The sequence below is a fragment of the Entelurus aequoreus genome, linkage group LG04 (assembly GCF_033978785.1).
Source record: "Entelurus aequoreus isolate RoL-2023_Sb linkage group LG04, RoL_Eaeq_v1.1, whole genome shotgun sequence".
NCBI lineage: Eukaryota > Metazoa > Chordata > Actinopteri > Syngnathiformes > Syngnathidae > Entelurus > Entelurus aequoreus.
The window spans coordinates 33,378,885-33,398,068 of record NC_084734.1 but is presented as its reverse complement, the minus strand read 5'-3'; the positions used below and the strand labels follow the sequence as shown (position 1 = coordinate 33,398,068).

The window sequence follows — 19,184 nt, the reverse complement described above, 5'->3', positions numbered from 1 at the left end:
TGAGTTACCTCATTTACTATGGGCAAAATTATTTCATGCAAAGTCTCAAAGATTCTCCTCTATTTATGTAGAAACATATGTAAGCTATGTCAAACAAATGCAAAGTCACACAAGTTAAATTTGAAGTTTTGCAGTCATTTCATTTTTTTTTTCCTGACAGAGGTATTTTTTAGTGGGGAGCAATCAGGCTCAGACCAAACACAGAGTTCTCAAGATTGACCGCACAGAGCCCAAGGACCTGGTAATAATTGACGATAAGGTGAGCACTGTTTTCTCACTGGCCTTAGTACAGTACTAATGTAACTCCGTGCTTATGTAATACAGTACAGTACGCCCCTGGGATATTGTGCAATGGCTCCAGCCTCTCCCAAGTGCATTGTGGATGACAGGCTAGCTGATGACTTCTGAGTTCACCTCCTTCTCTTCCCCTTATTACCAGGATATGTGCTGGAAGTTGATATATTGTCATAATGCAGGGGTTGTTGTTATTATGATGATGTGTTTGTTTTGTTGTTATTAGACATTTTCAAGTAAATATCCATCACTCCATGCTTCCATTCCTGCCAATATTATGTTAGTTATTCATTGTTTTCTCCCCATTGGATTGGCATTATAGAAACATATCATGCCAATTTAGAAACACACTGTGGATGTTCGAGAATGTAATTTTATTGTTATTAAACTAGACTGCGGATGGAAATAGCATCTTTGCTATAATCCCGCATATTTACTAGGGATGTAAAAAATACAAAAATAAAAAAGATTTTCGAATGAATCGCGATTCTTATTCGTTAAGATTCTTAAGCAATTAAAAATAATTGGGTATAATTTGATCAAAAACAGTTTAATATAGAAATTAATCAGAACTGTTATTTATTTTATGGAGTAATGTAGTTAATCATAGAACTGGCACCCAATGTTATTAAAAAAGTATTGATTTTGAATCGAGAATCGATTCTGAATCAAATAGTTACCCCCAAGAATCGAATCAAATCGAATCGTGTGGTGCCCAAAGATTCACAGCCTTAATATTTACACGACATCTTGTGTTGTGCCTTTTTAAATAAATAAACACAAAGTAACCTAAACAGATGGGAAGTGGCTCATCTGCGGAAAAAACACTCCGGCTTCCTCACACCTCCAAAAACATGCACCTGGGTTGATTGGCAACACTAAATTGGCTGTAGTGTGCGAATGTGAGTGTGAATGTTGTCTGTCTATCTGTCTTGGCCCTGCGATGAGGTGACGACTTGTTCAGGATGCCCCCCTCCCCCACGACAGGGACAAGCGGTAGAAAATAGATGGATGGAAATATTGTTCATATATTTAATTGTGCTCATGCTCGAATACTTCTATGGGAATGCAACAACAAAGACTCAGATTTCCTTCGCCCGGACGCGGGTCACCCGGGCCCCCCTCTGGAGCCAGACCCGGAGTTGGGGGTGCCCGGCCGGGCACAGCCCGAAGAGGCAACGTGGGTCACTCCTCCAATGGGCTCACCACTCATGGGAGGGGCCATAGAGGTCGGGTGCATTGTGAGCTTGGCGGCAGCCGTCGGCAGGGCACTTGGCGGTCTGACCCTCGGCTACATAAGCTAGCTCTTGGGACGTGGAACGTCCCCTCGCTGGGGGGGGAAGGAGCCTGAGCTAGTGCGTGAGGTGGAGAAGTTCCGGCTGGATATATTCGGACTCACTTCGACGCACAGCAAGGGCTCTGGAACCAGTTCTCTCGAGAGGGGCTGGACTCTCTTCCCCACTGGCGTTGCACGCAGTAAGAGGCGACGAGCTGGGGTAGCAATTCTTGTTGCCCCCCGGCTCAGAGCCTGCACGTTGGAGTTCAACCCAGTAGACGAGAGGGTAGCCTCCCTCCGTCTTCGAGTGGGGGGACGGAGGGAGTGTTGTTGTTTGTGCTTACGCACCAAACAGCAGTTCAGAGTACCCACCCTTTTTGGATACACTCGAGGGAGTACTGGAAAGTGCTCCCCCGGGTGATTCCCTTGTCCTACTGGGGGACTTCAACGCTCATGTTGGCAACGACAGTGAAACCTGGAGAGGCGGGATTGGGAAGAATGGCCGCCCGGATCTGAACCCGAGTGGTGTTTTGTTATTGGACTTTTGTGCTCGTCACAGATTGTCCATAACGAACACCATGTTCAAACATAAGGGTGTCCATAAAGATGGCGGCGCTTCACGGCGGCAGCTTCTTGCGAGCGCTCCTGGAAGTGTAGACCGATTTGGCAAAAATACCCGTCAATTCAGTCAATTTCATGGCTGGCTCACAGCGTGTCCACTCCGTGATCACTTACGACCGACTTACGATTCTGGATGTGGAGAGATCGGGCCATTTTGGGCTGAAAGATGCGTGTACGGTGGACCTACTCGCTAGCTTGGGAATTCTTCGCGAGCTACATCCAGCAGTGGCCTTTGAAGCAGCGGGGTCCACTACCAGCGGAGACCGTCAACGAAAGAGACGTAAGCGGTGCGCTCGGAAGCAGAAGCGGGGATGTCGGGCGGGGCTAACAACAAAGCTAAAGGCGTTGTTGTTAGCGGGGCTAACGAAAAAGCTAAATGCTAATCCACAAAGAAGCGCTAATAAGGAGTCTGTTAAACTAGAACTAGCCAGCGCCAGGCTGGATAATCCCTGCACACATAGCAATTCTCTTAGAATAATATACAACTCACATAATGTTTTTTCTGCGTCAGAGGTGGACATGCATTTTACTGAGGTGGCAAACAATGTAAAAATTCCTGTCATATCAATTCGTAGATATGGTCGAAATTATTTAAAGTGCACTACGCATAATAAACGTAACATTATTAATATTGCTAGTACGGATACTTTCAACAAAAACTCCTCAAAACAGCCCACTACCTATAATATGGGCTTTTTAAACATAAGGTCATTGTCTTCCAAAACGTTATTAGTTAATGAAGTCATTAGAGACAACAATCTTGATGTCGTTGGTCTAGCCGAGACCTGGCTCAAACCAGACGAATTTTTTGCGCTGGGTGAGGCGTCTCCTCCTGGCTATATGGGAACGCATATTGCCCGTCCCATTAAAAGGGGTGGGGGTGTTGCACTAATATACAACAAAAACTTTAGCCTTACCTCGGACCTAAATAATAAATATAACTCGTTTGAGGTGCTTACTGTGAGGTTTGTCACACCACTGCCTCTGCACCTGGCTGTCATCTACCGCCCCCCGGGGCCCTATTCGGACTTTATCAATGAATTTTCAGAGTTTGTTGCTGATCTAGTGACGCACGCCGACAATATAATCATAATGGGAGACTTTAACATCCATATGAATACCCCATCGGACCCTCCATGCGTGGCGCTCCAGACTATAATTGATAGCTGTGGTCTTACACAAATAATAAATGAACCCACGCATCGCAACGGTAATACGATAGATCTAGTGCTTGTCAGGGGTGTCACCACCTCCAAAGTTACGATACTCCCGTACACTAAAGTAATGTCCGATCATTACCTTATAAAATTCGAAGTTCTGACTCATTGTCAACAAACTAATAATAATAATAATAACTACTATAGCAGCCGCAACATTAATGCTGCCACAACGACGACTCTTACTGACCTACTGCCTTCGGTAATGGCACCATTCCCAAATTATGTGGGCTCTATTGATAACCTCACCAACAACTTTAACGACGCCCTGCGCGACACCATTGATAGTGTAGCACCGCTAAAGCTAAAAAGGGCCCCTAAAAGGCGTACCCCATGGTTTACAGAAGAAACTAAAGCCCAGAAATTATCATGTAGAAAGCTGGAACGCAAATGGCGTGCGACTAAACTTGAGGTTTTCCATCAAGCATGGAGTGATAGTTTTAATAACTTATAAACGCATGCTTACCTCAGCTAAAGCTAAATATTACTCAAATCTCATCCACCTCAACAAAAATGATCCTAAATTTTTGTTTAGTACAGTAGCATCGCTAACCCAACAAGGGACTCCTCCCAGTAGCTCCACCCACTCAGCAGATGACTTTATGAATTTCTTTAATAAGAAAATTGAAGTCATTAGAAAAGAGATTAAAGACAATGCATCTCAGCTACAACTGGGTTCTATTAACACAGATACGACTGTATATACGACGGACGCTGCCCTCCAAAATAGTTTCTCCCTCCTTGATGAAATAACATTGGAGGAATTGTTAAAATGTGTAAATGGGACAAAACAAACAACATGTTTACTTGACCCAATTCCTGGGAAACTTATCAAGGAGCTTTTTGTTTTATTAGGTCCATCAGTGTTAAATATTATAAACTTATCACTTTCCTCTGGTACTGTTCCCCTAGCATTCAAAAAAGCGGTTATTCATCCTCTACTCAAAAGACCTAACCTCGATCCTGACCTCATGGTGAACTACCGGCCGGTGTCCCACCTTCCGTTTATCTCGAAAATCCTCAAAAAAATTGTCGCACAGCAGCTAAATGAACACTTAGCGTCTAACAATCTCTGTGAACCTTTTCAATCCGGTTTCAGGGCAAATCACTCTACGGAGACAGCCCTCGCAAAAATGACTAATGATCTATTGCTAACGATGGATTCTGATGCGTCATCTATGTTGCTGCTTCTTGATCTTAGCGCCGCTTTCGATACTGTTGATCATAATATTTTATTAGAGCGTATCAAAACGCGTATTGGGATGTCAGACTTAGCCTTGTCTTGGTTTAACTCTTATCTTACTGACAGGATGCAGTGTGTCTCCCATAACAATGTGACCTCGGACTATGTTAAGGTAACGTGCGGAGTTCCCCAGGGTTCGGTTCTTGGCCCTGCACTCTTTAGTATTTACATGCTGCCGCTAGGTGACATCATACGCAAATACGGTGTTAGCTTTCACTATTATGCGGATGACACCCAACTCTACATGCCCCTAAAGCTGACCAACACGCCGGATTGTAGTCAGCTGGAGGTGTGTCTTAATGAAATTAAACAATGGATGTCCGCTAACTTTTTGCAACTCAACGCTAAGAAAACGGAAATGCTGATTATCGGTCCTGCTCAACACCGACATCTATTTAATAATACCACCTTAACATTTGACAACCAAACAATTAAACAAGGCGACTCTGTAAAGAATCTAGGTATTATCTTCGACCCAACTCTCTCGTTTGAGTCACACATTAAGAGAGTTACTAAAACGGCCTTCTTTCATCTCCGTAATATCGCTAAAATTCGTTCCATTTTGTCCACAAACGATGCTGAGATCCTTATCCATGCGTTCGTTACATCTCGTCTCGATTACTGTAACATTTTATTTTCGGGCCTCCCTATGTCTAGCATTAAAAGATTACAGATGGTACAAAATGCGGCTGCTAGACTTTTGACAAAAACAAGAAAGTTTGATCATATTACGCCTATACTGGCTCACTTGCACTGGCTTCCTGTGCACCTAAGATGTGACTTTAAGGTTTTACTACTTACGTATAAAATACTACACGGTCAAGCTCCTGCCTATCTTGCCGATTGTATTGTACCATATGTCCCGGCAAGAAATCTGCGTTCAAAGAACTCCGGCTTATTAGTGATTCACAGAGCCCAAAAAAAGTCTGCGGGCTATAGAGCGTTTTCTATTCGGGCTCCAATACTATGGAATGCCCTCCCGGTAAAAGTTAGAGATGCTACCTCAGTAGAAGCATTTAAGTCTCATCTTAAAACTCATTTGTATACTCTAGCCTTTAAATAGACTCCCTTTTTAGACCAGTTGATCTGCCGTTTCTTTTCTTTTCTTTTCTACTCTGCTCCGGGGTGGACCGCTAGCCTGTTCATCGGATGGGGACATCTCTACGCTGCTGACCCGTCTCCGCTCGGGATGGTTCCTGCTGGCCCCACCATGGACTGGACTTTCGCTGATGTGTTGGACTTTCACAATATTATGTCAGACCCACTCGACATCCATTGCTTTCGGTCTCCCCTAGAGGGGGGGGGGAGTTACCCACATATGCGGTCCTCTCCAAGGTTTCTCATAGTCATTCACATTGACGTCCCACTGGGGTAAGTTTTCCTTGCCCGTATGTGGGCTCTGTACCGAGGATGTCGTTGTGGCTTGTACAGCCCTTTGAGACACTTGTGATTTAGGGCTATATAAATAAACATTGATTGATTGATAAGTGCACTTGGCACCAGGACACCTTAGGCCGCAGTTCCATGATCAACTTTGTAGTTGTGTCATCGGATTTGCGGCCTCATGTTTTGGACACTCGGGTGAAGAGAGGGGTGGTGATTCCTCTCTTTAAGAAGGGGACCCGGAGGGTGTGTTCCAACTATCGTGGGATCACACTCCTCAGTCTTCCCGGTAAGGTTTATTCAGGTGTACTGGAGAGGAGGCTACGCCGGATAGTCGAACCTCGGATTCAGGAGGAACAGTATGGTTTTCGTCCTGGTCGTAGAACTGTGGAACAGCTCTATACTCTCGGCAGGGTCCTTGAGGGTGCATGGGAGTTTGCCCAACCAGTCTACATGTGCTTTGTGGACTTGGAGAAGGCATTTGACCGTGTCCCTCGGGAAGTCCTGTGGGGAGTGCTCAGAGAGTATGGGGTATCAGACTGTCTGATTGTGGGGGTCCGCTCCCTGTACGATCAGTGTCAGAGCTTGGTCCGCATTGCCCGCAGTAAGTCGGACACGTTTCCAGTGAGGGTTGGACACTGCCAAGGCTGCCCTTTGTCACCGATTCTGTTCATAACTTTTATGGACAGAATTTCTAGGCGCAGTCAGGCGTTGAGGGGATCCGTTATTTTGGCTGCAGGATTAGGTCTCTGCTTTTTGCAGAGGATGTGGTCCTGATGGCTTTATCTGGCCAGGATCTTCAGCTCTCACTGGATCGGTTCTCAGCCGAGTGTGAAGCGACTGGGATGAGAATCAGCACCTCCAAGTCCGAGTCCATGGTTCTCGCCCGGAAAAGGGTTGAGTGCCATCTTCGGGTTGGGGAGGAGACCCTGCCCCAAGTGGAGGAGTTCAAGTACCTCGGAGTCTTGTTCACGAGTGAGGGAAGAGTGCATCGTGAGATCGACAGGCGGATCGGTGCGGCGTCTTCAGTAATGCGGACGCTGTATCGATCAGTTGTGGTGAAGAAGGAGCTGAGCCGGAAGGCAAAGCTCTCAATTTACCGGTCGATCTACGTTCCCATCCTCACCTATGGTCATGAGCTTTGGGTTATGACCGAAAGGACAAGATCACGGGTACAAGCGGCCGAAATGAGTTTCCTCCGCCGGGTGGCAGGGCTCTTCCTTAGAGATAGGGTGAGAAGCTCTGCCATCCGGGGGGAGCTCAAAGTAAAAGCGCTGCTCCTCCATATCAAGAGGAGCCAAATGAGGTGGTTCGGGCATCTGGTCAGGATGCCACCCGAACGCCTCCCTAGGGAAGTGTTTAGGGCACGTCCAACCGGTAGGAGGCCACGGGGAAGACCCAGGACACGTTGGGAAGACTATGTCTCCCGGCTGGCCTGGGAACGCCTCGGGATCCCCCGGGAAGAGTTGGACGTAGTGGCTGGGGAGAGGAAATCTGGGCTTCCCTGCTAAGGCTGCTGCCCCCGCGACCCGACCTCGGATAAGCGGAAGAAGATGGATGGATGGATGGATTTAATTGTGAACATAGAAATGTTAAAACGGACATATTTTTGAGGTCACCTGAATTTTTTTTATTTTTTTGCTAATTTTAGGAAAAAATCATGTTGGTACACTAAGTATTTTGGAAATATGGCACAATTTAGAGATTTTCTAAAAAGAAACCAAAAAACAAACAAACATGTATAGGTGTACAGCGAGAGCATTTTCAAAGCAAAGTAAGACTCACAATTGAATTTTCATTTTGCTGAAAAGTAGTCCAGTGAAAATGCAATATATTTGTCACACTTTTTTAATGATTTTTCTACAAAATCCTATTTATTGTGTCCTTCAAATCTACTATTTTGTCTTTAGCATGTATACAACCAGCAAGAGGTGCGTGAGTTGCTGGGCCGTCTGGACTTGGGAAACCGCACAAAGATCGCCCAAAAGGGTCCCTCGGGCCTGTCTAAGGCTGTGTCAGCCTTTGGCATCGTCGGTACGTGCCCTCCCTTCACTCGCTTGTCACGCTCTTGCACAACAACAACAAAGGAAAAATCATTTGGCTAACACAGATGGCAACGTGTACTTCATGCTACAAAGCATCATTAGGTGCCCAGCTGCAGGTGTTGACCTGCTTTTTGCATATTACACACTGGAGATGGGACAATACAATAAAAGACCCAGGTGGCAAATCAATGCAGGTTGCTACATAATGCAACTTCCTTTTGCTCCTTTTAGATTTAAAATATAAAATGAAATGGATACAATACCACTGTCTTCAATAGCATGCCAATTTAAGAAAGCCATTTCAAAAGAGGGTGCTTTATATGTCTTGGAACAATTCAGTATTTTTTCAAACAAATTTTGGCACCAAAGGAAGACTGAAGATTATGTGCGAAAAAATCAATTTCATTAAAAGCCCCCAGTGTTTAGGACTGTAATCTATGTGCGTAGTGAAATTGAATAGCTAAGGTGATATCTGTAAAAGAAAGAGGCAGAGCACTTCCTTAAATAAGCCCAACTCTACATCTGACTAGTTCCTGTGCAACTCAAGCTCGCTTCAATAGAAATGGCCTGATCTATTTGTGGTGGATCGCCACAAAAAAAATGGGAAGATGGAAACACTGGTCCTTGTGATTATTGTGTGTAGAAGATGTGATTTCAGTTGTAAAAATCAGGTCAAGTGTTTGGTCTTCATCTCAGGGAACATATGTCTCAACCTTACACCTTTTATTGAAGTGTTTCTATAGGTAATTAGCAGGGCAGAGGGGTCTGCTTCATGTCTCCGTTTCATGATCAAGTCGTGACCTACATTTGTTAACACAGCGCAGGAACATGTCTTTGAATACACAAGCCAATCCTGATTACATGCTATCAATGACAGAATGTTTGGACCTTTCAGAAAAGCTCGGTCCTTGGATGTTCATTGGAAAATCTTCTGAGAGCTTCATAGCAGTGTTGATAATCACAGAAAGCAAGCAGATTTGCAATGATTAGAATTTTTGGTATATCCACAATTTACTTTAGTTCACATTGATTGGGAATACCAAGAATGCAATTTTTATTCTGCAACAATGCTGCACAAACTCCAGTCAGGTCTGTTTTATTCATAGCCAATTTAGAAGGGACTTAATTAGACTAGAATGGAACTTAGTAGAAAGCAGACCTCCACCAGGGTTGAGCTGTTAACAAAAAACAAGAATATAATGGAGAAGCAAAACAAAATATATATTTTTTTCCTTGGCAGTAGTAATAAACCCTGACATAATACAACCACAACAAACTAATGCCAAATACATTTCCTTATAGTTTATGTACGTAACTGTCGAGTATCAGGTGTTTATGGGGAGTAAGTTTTTTTCCTCATTTGGCAATTTAAAATGATAATATTTATAATCAAACATTTTTGTTATCCAATTTTGTAATGAATGTGTAAATTGTGTTACAACAGTGGTACCTTAACTTATTAGTTTGTAACTCAAAATACTTGTATCTTAAATTTAAATAAATTAAATCTGTGCTTGGCCCCCCAAAACACGACCATTTTCTCATGCAACATGCCGTGGAAAAAAAATAAAAACTTTCATCAGAAATATTGTTTCAACAACTAAAAACAACTGTAGTAGTTTTATGAAAATGTTTTTATGTTGTTCAGCATTTACCTTGTAAAGTGGACTTTTATAGGTGTCTCATACAGGCTGCTTCTCTGCTGTGTTACAATAGGAACAGTTATCGTTGGTCATGTTGCAAAGAGACAACTTCGAGTGACGGACCGGAGAGGTCTGAGATGACGGCAAGCTTTGTATGTGTACCAAGTGTAAGGCTCAATCGTTTAATTTGCAGAGTCAGGACGAGACAGAACGAACTGAAACACGTCAAACACAGCATCGGCAGCTTCTCAATATTTTCAAGGATACATGTGCGTTTTTGGCTGCATGCCGGGGAGGCTGGCTGCAGCTTGTGTGATGTGGACTGACGGTGCTACCATTGGGCTGACTCGTCGGGTCGGCTGACCAAGTGTTTCTTAACCACAGGGCAGGGCCCATTGTTGGGCCTCGAGCGCCCCCTACAAGGACGCTAAAAAATATCTGTTTCTCAACTGTGGTCCATGTGGGCTGCAGTGGTACTCTATTGTATTACACTTTTACACCACTTATGACAGTAATGTCATTCTCAAACAAACAGAAGAAGTCTACAGCTAAAGCCATGTATGTTTCTTCAGCGCACAAATTATGACTAAAGTGGTAAAGCTGTATTTTCATTTGCACTTTCATTTTATTGACAGTTTAGTTAAGAAACTTATTCATTATTGATTTAGTTTATTTTACCATAATGGTATATACATTTAATTTGTGTTAGTTATTTATGGGTACCTTCAGTACAAACCCCGTTTCCATATGAGTTGGGAAATTGTCTTAGATGTAAATATAAACGGAATACAATCATTTGCAAATCCTTTTCAACCCATATTCAATTGAATGAACTACAAAGACAACATATTTGATGTTCAAACTCATAAACTTTATTTATTTTTTGCAAATAATAATTAACTTAGAATTTCATGGCTGCAACACGTGCCAAAGTAGTTGGGAAAGGGCATGTTCACCACTGTGTTACATGGCCTTTCCTTTTAACAACACTCAGTAAAGGTTTGGGAACTGAGGAGACACATTTTTTAAGCTTCTGAGGTGGAATTATTTCCCTTTCTTGCTTGATGTACAGCTTAAGTTGTTCAACAGTCCGGGGGTCTCCGTTGTGGTATTTTAGGCTTCATAATGCGCCACACATTTTCAATGGGAGACAGGTCTGGACTACAGGCAGGCCAGTCTAGTACCCGCACTCTTTTACTATGAAGCCACGTTGATGTAACACGTGGCTTGGCATTGTCTTGCTGAAATAAGCAGGGGCGTCCATGGTAACGTTGCTTGGATGGCAACATATGTTGCTTCAAAACCTGTATGTACCTTTCAGCATTAATGGCGCCTTCACAGATGTGTAAGTTACCCATGTCTTGGGCACCAATACACGCCCATACCATCACAGATGCTGGCTTTTCAACTTTGCGCCTATAACAATCCGGATGGTTCTTTTCCTCTTTGGTCCGGAGGACACAACGTCCACAGTTTCCAAAAACAATTTGAAATGTGGACTCGTCAGACCACAGAACACTTTTCGACTTTGTATCAGTCCATCTTAGATGAGCTCAGGCCCAGCGAATCCGACGGCGTTTCTGGGTGTTGTTGATAAACGGTTTTCGCCTTGCATAGGAGAGTTTTAACTTGCACTTACAGATGTAGCGACCAACTGTAGTTACTGACAGTGGGTTTCTGAAGTGTTCCTGAGCCCATGTGGTGATATCCTTTACACACTGATGTCGCTTGTTGATGCAGTACAGCCTGAGGGATCGAAGGTCACAGGCTTAGCTGCTTACGTACAGTGATTTCTCCAGATTCTCTGAACCCTTTGATGATATTATGGACCGTAGATGGTGAAATCCCTAAATTCCTTGCGATAGCTGGTTGAGAAAGGTTTTTCTTAAACTGTTCAACAATTTGCTCACGCATTTGTTGACAAAGTGGTGACCCTCGTCCCATCCTTGTTTGTGAATGACTGAGCATTTCATGGAATCTACTTTTATACCCAATCATGGCACCCACCTGTTCCCAATTTGCTTGTTCACCTGTGGGATGTTCCAAATAAGTGTTTGATGAGCATTCCTCAACTTTATCAGTATTTATTGCCACCTTTCCCAACTTCTTTGTCACGTGTTGCTGGCATCAAATTCTAAAGTTAATGATTATTTCCAAAAAAAAAAAGTTTATCAGTTTGAACATCAAATATGTTGTCTTTGTAGCATATTCAACTGAATATGGGTTGAGAATGATTTGCATATCATTGTATTCCGTTTATATTTACATCTAACACAATTTCCCAACTCATATGGAAACGGGGTTTGTATATTTGGTTAGTATTTATTTTTCAAATCAGTCTGACTTAAGCCCAAGGTTTATGTATTAGACAAAAGTATTTGTGATTAACACATGGTTTCATATCATTTGACCAGGTTGCAAACTGTTAGTAGGTTAGATATAAGTATTGGATACGATTCAATTCAAGTTAGTGTTAATATTTAAGTGGTCTCCAGACCCCACTGTAGTGGAAAAGTTGGGCCCTGAGATCCAAAAGGTTAAAAAAAAAACCTGGGCTAACCGACAGGAGATGTTTTTTATAGTTTGTTTCTCCGATTCAGTCGTCCGATTTTTCGGCTTCTCACTAGCTTTCTCAGTTCCTGTGGTTGTAGGGCAATTACTACTACGACTGATAGCGGGGAGGCTCGTGACTCAAATTATGCTCACAATTTAAAGCACAACAAAAAAACAAGACACAGCTCGTATCTTGTAGTATCTCGTACTTGTAAGTTGAAGTACCCCTGTATATTATAGATACAGCCCCATCACTTTTCATTTAAAACTTCCCCAAAATCCTTAGATTTACAGATGCCATATTTATTTGCCACATGGTTTAATTTTATTCTTTAATTTAATGAAATAATGAAAAATAATAACCGTTATTAAAACAATTACGAATAAATAACAGCTTCACAGATGCCATATATGTTTTGCCACATTTGTTTTGTATTTTCTTTCCTTAAATTTAATTTTTAAATATATGTAATTTAAATAAATAAGAATAAGAAAATCAATTAACTTTAGTTTTACAAAGCTATATGGTTTAATTTCTCTCTGTGGATGCTGAATAAGATTTGGGCACAGTGTCTGTTACAGGACATGCCACTGTTTGAGGAAAATACAGTCTAGTAAGATAAGATAAATGATTGTGGTTCCTCAACTTACAAGTACCCTAACTTACGAGTATCTTGACACCAGCATTTTCTTGTTTTTTTTATCATGCGAGCATACATTTGATTTACAAGCATTCCTGACGCTGGTAGTAATTGTACGCAACCCACAGCCGGAGATCGACCCAATTCTGCCCTCTAACCACTAGAACTGTCAAAGTTATTAGTAAGAAGAAGATGCAGACGACACCCACTGAATCAGAAAAACAAACCAGCAAACATATGACCAACTGTGTAGAGGCAGCCAAATCGCAGCTCTATAACCTGGATATTTAGAAGGTTACATTTATTTACAATTACAATGTTAAAATATACAAGAAATACAAGTTCATTGCATTTGAAAGGCTGTACTCGAATTATTATTATGTATTATCCTTACTAATTCATTTGGTCTCAAAATAATGTTGATAATAATATCGTTTATTGGTCAATATATCGTGCAGCAAAATTTGTTACCGGTCCAGGCCAAGTTGTCACTCTACAAACTGGATGAGTGAGCAACTTGCTCACTGGGGAGACAAACTGTACATGTCGGTTACTGTCCACTCTGACCTCCCAGGTTTGTCACCCAAAAATATCTGTTTAGCATAAACACTGAACACAGCTCTTATTGTTACTCAACGGAGAAACAGCCCGAAGGGTACACCAATTAATCAGTACAATATTATTACATTATTTCATAAAACTACTGTAGTTGTATGTAGTACACGCTATTTTTTTTTTTTTTTCTTAAAATGAATTAATTTTTTTAAAAGGTAACGTCAAATTGTGGTGATAACGGGGCACATGCACAGATTAAACTGATTTAAATGAATTTCAATGTGCGGGGCTAATTTCAGATACTAGTGTTTTGAGTCATGAGCTCGGTCGTTGAACCAATTATGCTTGTAAGTTCAGATACTACTTTTTTTTGTAGCATACATCATTTTTGACCCTTTAACTAGATGGGCTTCTGACACAGACACATTCTGACATTTGTATCTCCCCCTTTTGCTGTCTGTGCCCTTGTGCTATTTCTTGGCCCTGGACTGCTTGTGGCTAAAGTCACTGAGTCACAACACCTTTTATTGTGCACCTTTTATTATTTTTCCCCGTGTTTTCTGAGTATGACCAGTAAAGAGCTTTAGACCAAACTTAAAAAGCCCAGTCAAAGTAATAGGTTGGATTCTTCTAAATGTGCTGTGGAGGTGTAGTAGTAATGATTCAAAGCTTTGAGTTTATTTTCCTCTGACAGGCTTTGTACGTTTCCTCGAGGGCTACTACATAATTTTGATCACCAAACGCAGGAAGATGGCCGACATCGGGGGCCATTCCATATACAAAATTGAGGACATCAGCATGATCTACATTCCTAATGACTCTGTTCGAGTCACGCATCCTGATGAAGCCAGGTAGAATCTTCTCCTCAGTCTTGTCATACAGTATGTCACACATGAAACAGATCATGTGATTTACCTGAGGCCTCTTCAAAATGTTTTCCCAGATATGTGCGAATTTTTCAAAACGTGGACCTGTCGAGTAACTTTTACTTCAGGTAAGATGCTTACTGTTGTCCTTTCTGTCTTTTAGCTTAATACAATGTAAAACATCTTGAATTAATAGTTTAAAACAACATTGTTGTTGCACCCCCACAGCTACAGCTACGACCTGAGCCACTCGCTGCAACACAACCTTACTCTGTTGCAGAGGCCTTACGAGTTATGGTCGTCGGCAGCCTCGTCCGCCGAAGATGAAGCGAATCAGCGGGGCAAACTGGACAGCTTTGACATATTTGAAGACGAAGGGCTGCCGACGCAAGGTAGGTAGAAGTGGAAGCTCCTCTTCTATGTAGGTAGATAAAGCACATTGGAGCTTCAAAGGTTATTTCAGCAGTTGTGTAAGAAAAAAAAAGTAAGGTCTATCTGTGTCTTCTGCCACAGTGATTTACGGCCTCCGCAACGAGCCATACTACAAGTATGTGTGGAACGGGAAGTTGCTGGAGCGCGTCAAGGACATCGTGCATCACGACTGGCTCATGTATATAATCCACGGCTTTTGTGGACAGTCCAGTATCCTTTGAACACATCACCTTTGTTTAATACTGCTTACGTGTAGTGCTTACTGAGCAGCTATGATTTAAAACCTGTTTTTTAATAGTTAGTTCACAGGATTATGCAAAAACACTGTGCAGAGAAATAGAGCCTTGCCAATGAAGAGCCTACTGTTCGTCAAATACAATCGATCCTCATCATTCGCAGAGGTTAAATTGCAAGGCCCATGCCTTGAATGATGAATAACAAATGCCTCCATAGAAAGCCCTAAAAATGCCTATATAGACTTAGACTTAGACTTCCTATTTATTGTCATTCAAATTTGAACTCTACAGTACAGATAAGAACAACATTTCGTTGCATTAGCTCATGGTAGTGCAGGATAAAAAATCAACAAGGTGCAGATATAAATAAATAGATTACTGTACAGATAAATATATTGCACTTTTGCATATGCATCCACGTTTATGGATGTATGTTATATTGTCTTCTATATATTATACTTTAAACTCTATAATATGTCTCTTAACATTATCAAACACATTTTTAATTCAATTTTGCACATTAAGAAACAATTATAGGCATACAGTATAGAGCAGGGATATTAAACACATTTTTTTGGGGGGCCACATTTCCAGAATGCTAAGGACCAGAGGTCCGGACTTCTCCCTTCCCTGTTAGTCTTATTTTGTATATTCTGGAGATCCAGGGGGTTCTCTACAGTTGTCATTTGATTTTGGTGTATTTATTTGGTCAGCGTTAGTGGAGCGCTCTGCTGTTTTTAAGGACCTTCTTTATAAAAGCTAGTCAAAGATCATCTCTATGACAGCACTCTAGTGTTTTTTTTAAAAATGTGAGTCTCGACTCTCACAAATATTTTAAACTGAACTCACAGGCCACCAGTTGAATAGCTGAAATGATGACCGGACCTAAAATGGAAGCTTGAGGAACTCTACTAGTGTAACTAAAGAAGTTGAACTAATGACTACTGACTGCATCTGAAGTAAACAAGCTACAACGTCACCTTAGTTACACAAATGACATGACGAAAAAAAAATTGTAACTGACAAAAAGAAGAGGACTTCAAGAGATATTTTGAGGAACGCCTCAGTTAAATCACAAATTTGGCCACAGTGTTCTTTGTTTGCCAGCAAGGTTAAAATGTACATAAAATGATCAATGAAATGTCGATACAAATGGTTCATGTTCCTCTAAACAACAAGAGCACTCTAGTGTTTTTAGGAATTTGCGGCAAATATCTTTGTGGGGCGGTTATGGTGTCATTCCCAGGCCAGAATTGGCCCCCGGGCTGCCAGTAGAATTGCACTGGTTCAGGAAAACTGCTTTTTTTAAAATGGAACATGAGTCGCCTTAAGAGGCAGGAGCCTCGTGCTGATCCATTACAGCACCCACTGTGCCAGCCTTTATAAGCGTAGCGACACGCCACTGTGTGGCAATTGATATACGCCATCATAGTCGTGTTGTCCGTATTTTACCAAAACATGCTGAACCATGAGATACAGCAAAATATGCTGTAGAGCCAGAAAAACAGCCACAAGCTCCAATACATTTACTGTATGTGAAGCTTAGCCAATTCCAGACTCCAAGAACCACTCACAGTTCTGGCCATCAACGTCGCTCCCCAGGCTGACAGGGATGCATCCGTTGGTAACCCTGAACGACACTGTCCCGATACCCTAGCGGGATGTTTGGTGCAATGTGAGTGATGTCAGTCCACGGTCGCAGGGCTGTCACTGCCACCACCCTACGTGCAAGATGACGAAGCAGACACACACACACACAGTGCTGCAACTAAGCGCTGAAAATCCCTCATCATCTAAAGCCACAGATGCACTGCAGATATCACTGATGCCATCAGGCCAAGTAGGCGCAGGCATTGTCGAAACGACACAACCTTTCCCCGACAAATTGGGAGAGACATTATTTAAGACACGTTAACCTTTCGTCTGACAGCATAACACAATAAGACAGGGAGTTTATGTTGAGACCCAGATTCTTTATACACTGTGTTGGTTCCACCTGGCTCTTTGTCCAGTTTATTGTGAAACCGAAATCCCCGAGGTGATTTATCACCGACGTGGAATCAATGACGGCCTGACTTTGTGCGCGAACATATCCGCACACTTGATGAACAGCCTCAGTGCTAAAGACAGCTCGAATGGAATAGAAGCAGAAGAAGGAGATTTTTATTGTCACATATACAATGTATGTACAGCAAAATATAGTCTTTGCATTGATTGTTTGATACCCGAAAACTATGTCTTAGTGGGCAAATCTCAAAAACATCCTGTGCGTGGGGTAAATCAAAATGCGGAAGTATGCATTTGACAAGTCAATTTTTGTGAATCAATCGCCTATCTGAATGAAACGGCATAGAACTTTGTGTGTCAACATTCTGAAATTGTACCTATTGTAGATGTTTGTTTAACCTCCCGAAGCTTCTCCTTTCTTTGGAACTAGGAAGTAACTAGAGTAGAAGCTCTGATGTTTCACTTCTTGCGGAACGGCTCTGATCACCTATTTGCTCAAAAGAGGTGTAATTTCGGCTTGTAAAACATGTGCCCACCCCTCTAGTACTTCTAAAGTAAACACTCTGTTGAAAGCATGGACCTTTAAACTAGGGATGTCCGATAATGGCTTTTTGCCGATATCCGATATTCCGATATTGTCCAACTCTTTAATTACCGATACCGATATCAACCGATACTGATATCAACCGATATATGCAGTCGTGGAATTAACACATTATTATGCCTAATTTGGACAACCAGGTATGGTGAAGATAAGGTACTTTTTAAAAAAAATAGTAAAATAAGATAAATAAATTAAAAACATTTTCTTGAATAAAAAAGAAAGTACAACAATATAAAAACAGTTACATAGAAACTAGTAATGAATGAAAATTAGTAAAATTAACTGTTAAAGTTTAGTAGTGGACCAGCAGCACGCACAATCATGTGTGCTTACGGACTGTATCCCTTGCAGACTGTATTGATATATATTGATATATAATGTAGGAACCAGAATATTAATAACAGAAAGAAACAACCCTTTTGTGTGAATGGGTGTAAATGGGGAGGGAGGTTTTTTGGGTTGGTGCACTAATTGTAAGTGTATCTTGTGTTTTTTATGTTGATTTAATAAAAAAAACAAAAAAAAAAACGATACCGATAATAAAAAAAAACGATACCGATAATTTCCGATATTACATTTTAACGCATATATCGGCCGATAATATCGGCAGGCCGATATTATCGGATATCTCTACTTTAAACCTCTCTGGCATCACCTCTTACAACAGAAGGCAACTGTGTGCCACATGTCAGAGCCATGTATAGAGAGAGGCGCCATCTTTGCTACCAAGGACGTGTGCGGCTGTGTCCGGAAGCATGCAATTGTTGTTGTTCTGACGTTACATTTTCCCCACAAAATTAACCAAAATAAAAAGTCCAAAATATAGTTGTAAACACATAAACTTACAGTAGAATGTGCTTTTATTTCGTCAAAGTATAATTTTGCAGCCGTATTTGATGCACTCTGCTGCTACATTCATGCAGTGTTTAGTGACCAGCATAGCATGCACCTGACGGTGCAATAAAAGTTTAAAAAAATACACAGAATGACCAAAAAATAACTTATTATCCTCATTTTGACAAAATTTACATTAGCTTTGGGTTGGAATCACTGTGCTTTTTGACAAATAACAAACGTTATTGATCCATTATCATTTATTATTACATCCAACATTTGATTTCTTTTAATCTTTCTATGTCTACTTTGTGTATTTGTATTTGTGTTTGACTTTTTCTTCTGCTGTTACTAAATAGCATTATCTTTGTTTTACTGAGTCAATCATTGAGGAGAGCACCTGAAACCGGGTTGGCCATACTCTCTATATACACAACTCTGCCACAGGTGGAGCATGAGCTTCGCCTTGCGGCCAAGCGGGACAATGACACTTTATTTGTTTTGGTTTCAAATCGCCCTCAGTTCTTGGCATGGCTGCGGTTGCACAAACTATTATTTTTAACACGGGTGATAGTAATGGGTGACACTGAATCAACTGTGGCCCTGAAACTAATATTAGAGGAGATGGAGACATGGACCGACAGTTAGAGTGAAGCTCCAACTCACCAATCTTGTGAATCTCCAATTCAGAGCAGCCCTTAGTGGGAAGCTTGCTCTTGTAATCCAATAACGGC

At 41.7% G+C, this 19,184-nt stretch overlaps 1 protein-coding gene across 3 annotated transcripts in view; it reads left to right on the top strand.

Annotated features, from left to right (window-relative positions):
* fig4a (FIG4 phosphoinositide 5-phosphatase a) overlaps nucleotides 1-19,184 on the top strand; it is a 118,548-nt gene that overhangs the window by 3,674 nt on the left and 95,690 nt on the right. For 2 of the 3 annotated variants that reach the window (XM_062044642.1, XM_062044641.1), the window contains exons 3-8: nucleotides 161-259; nucleotides 7,945-8,068; nucleotides 14,166-14,322; nucleotides 14,415-14,465; nucleotides 14,566-14,729; nucleotides 14,851-14,979. In XM_062044642.1, the coding sequence (XP_061900626.1) occupies nucleotides 161-259; nucleotides 7,945-8,068; nucleotides 14,166-14,322; nucleotides 14,415-14,465; nucleotides 14,566-14,729; nucleotides 14,851-14,979 (724 nt within the window). Of the gene's footprint in view, nucleotides 1-160; nucleotides 260-7,944; nucleotides 8,069-14,165; nucleotides 14,323-14,414; nucleotides 14,466-14,565; nucleotides 14,730-14,850; nucleotides 14,980-19,184 lie in introns of those variants that run through there. The other variant, XM_062044643.1, reaches the window with a different exon arrangement.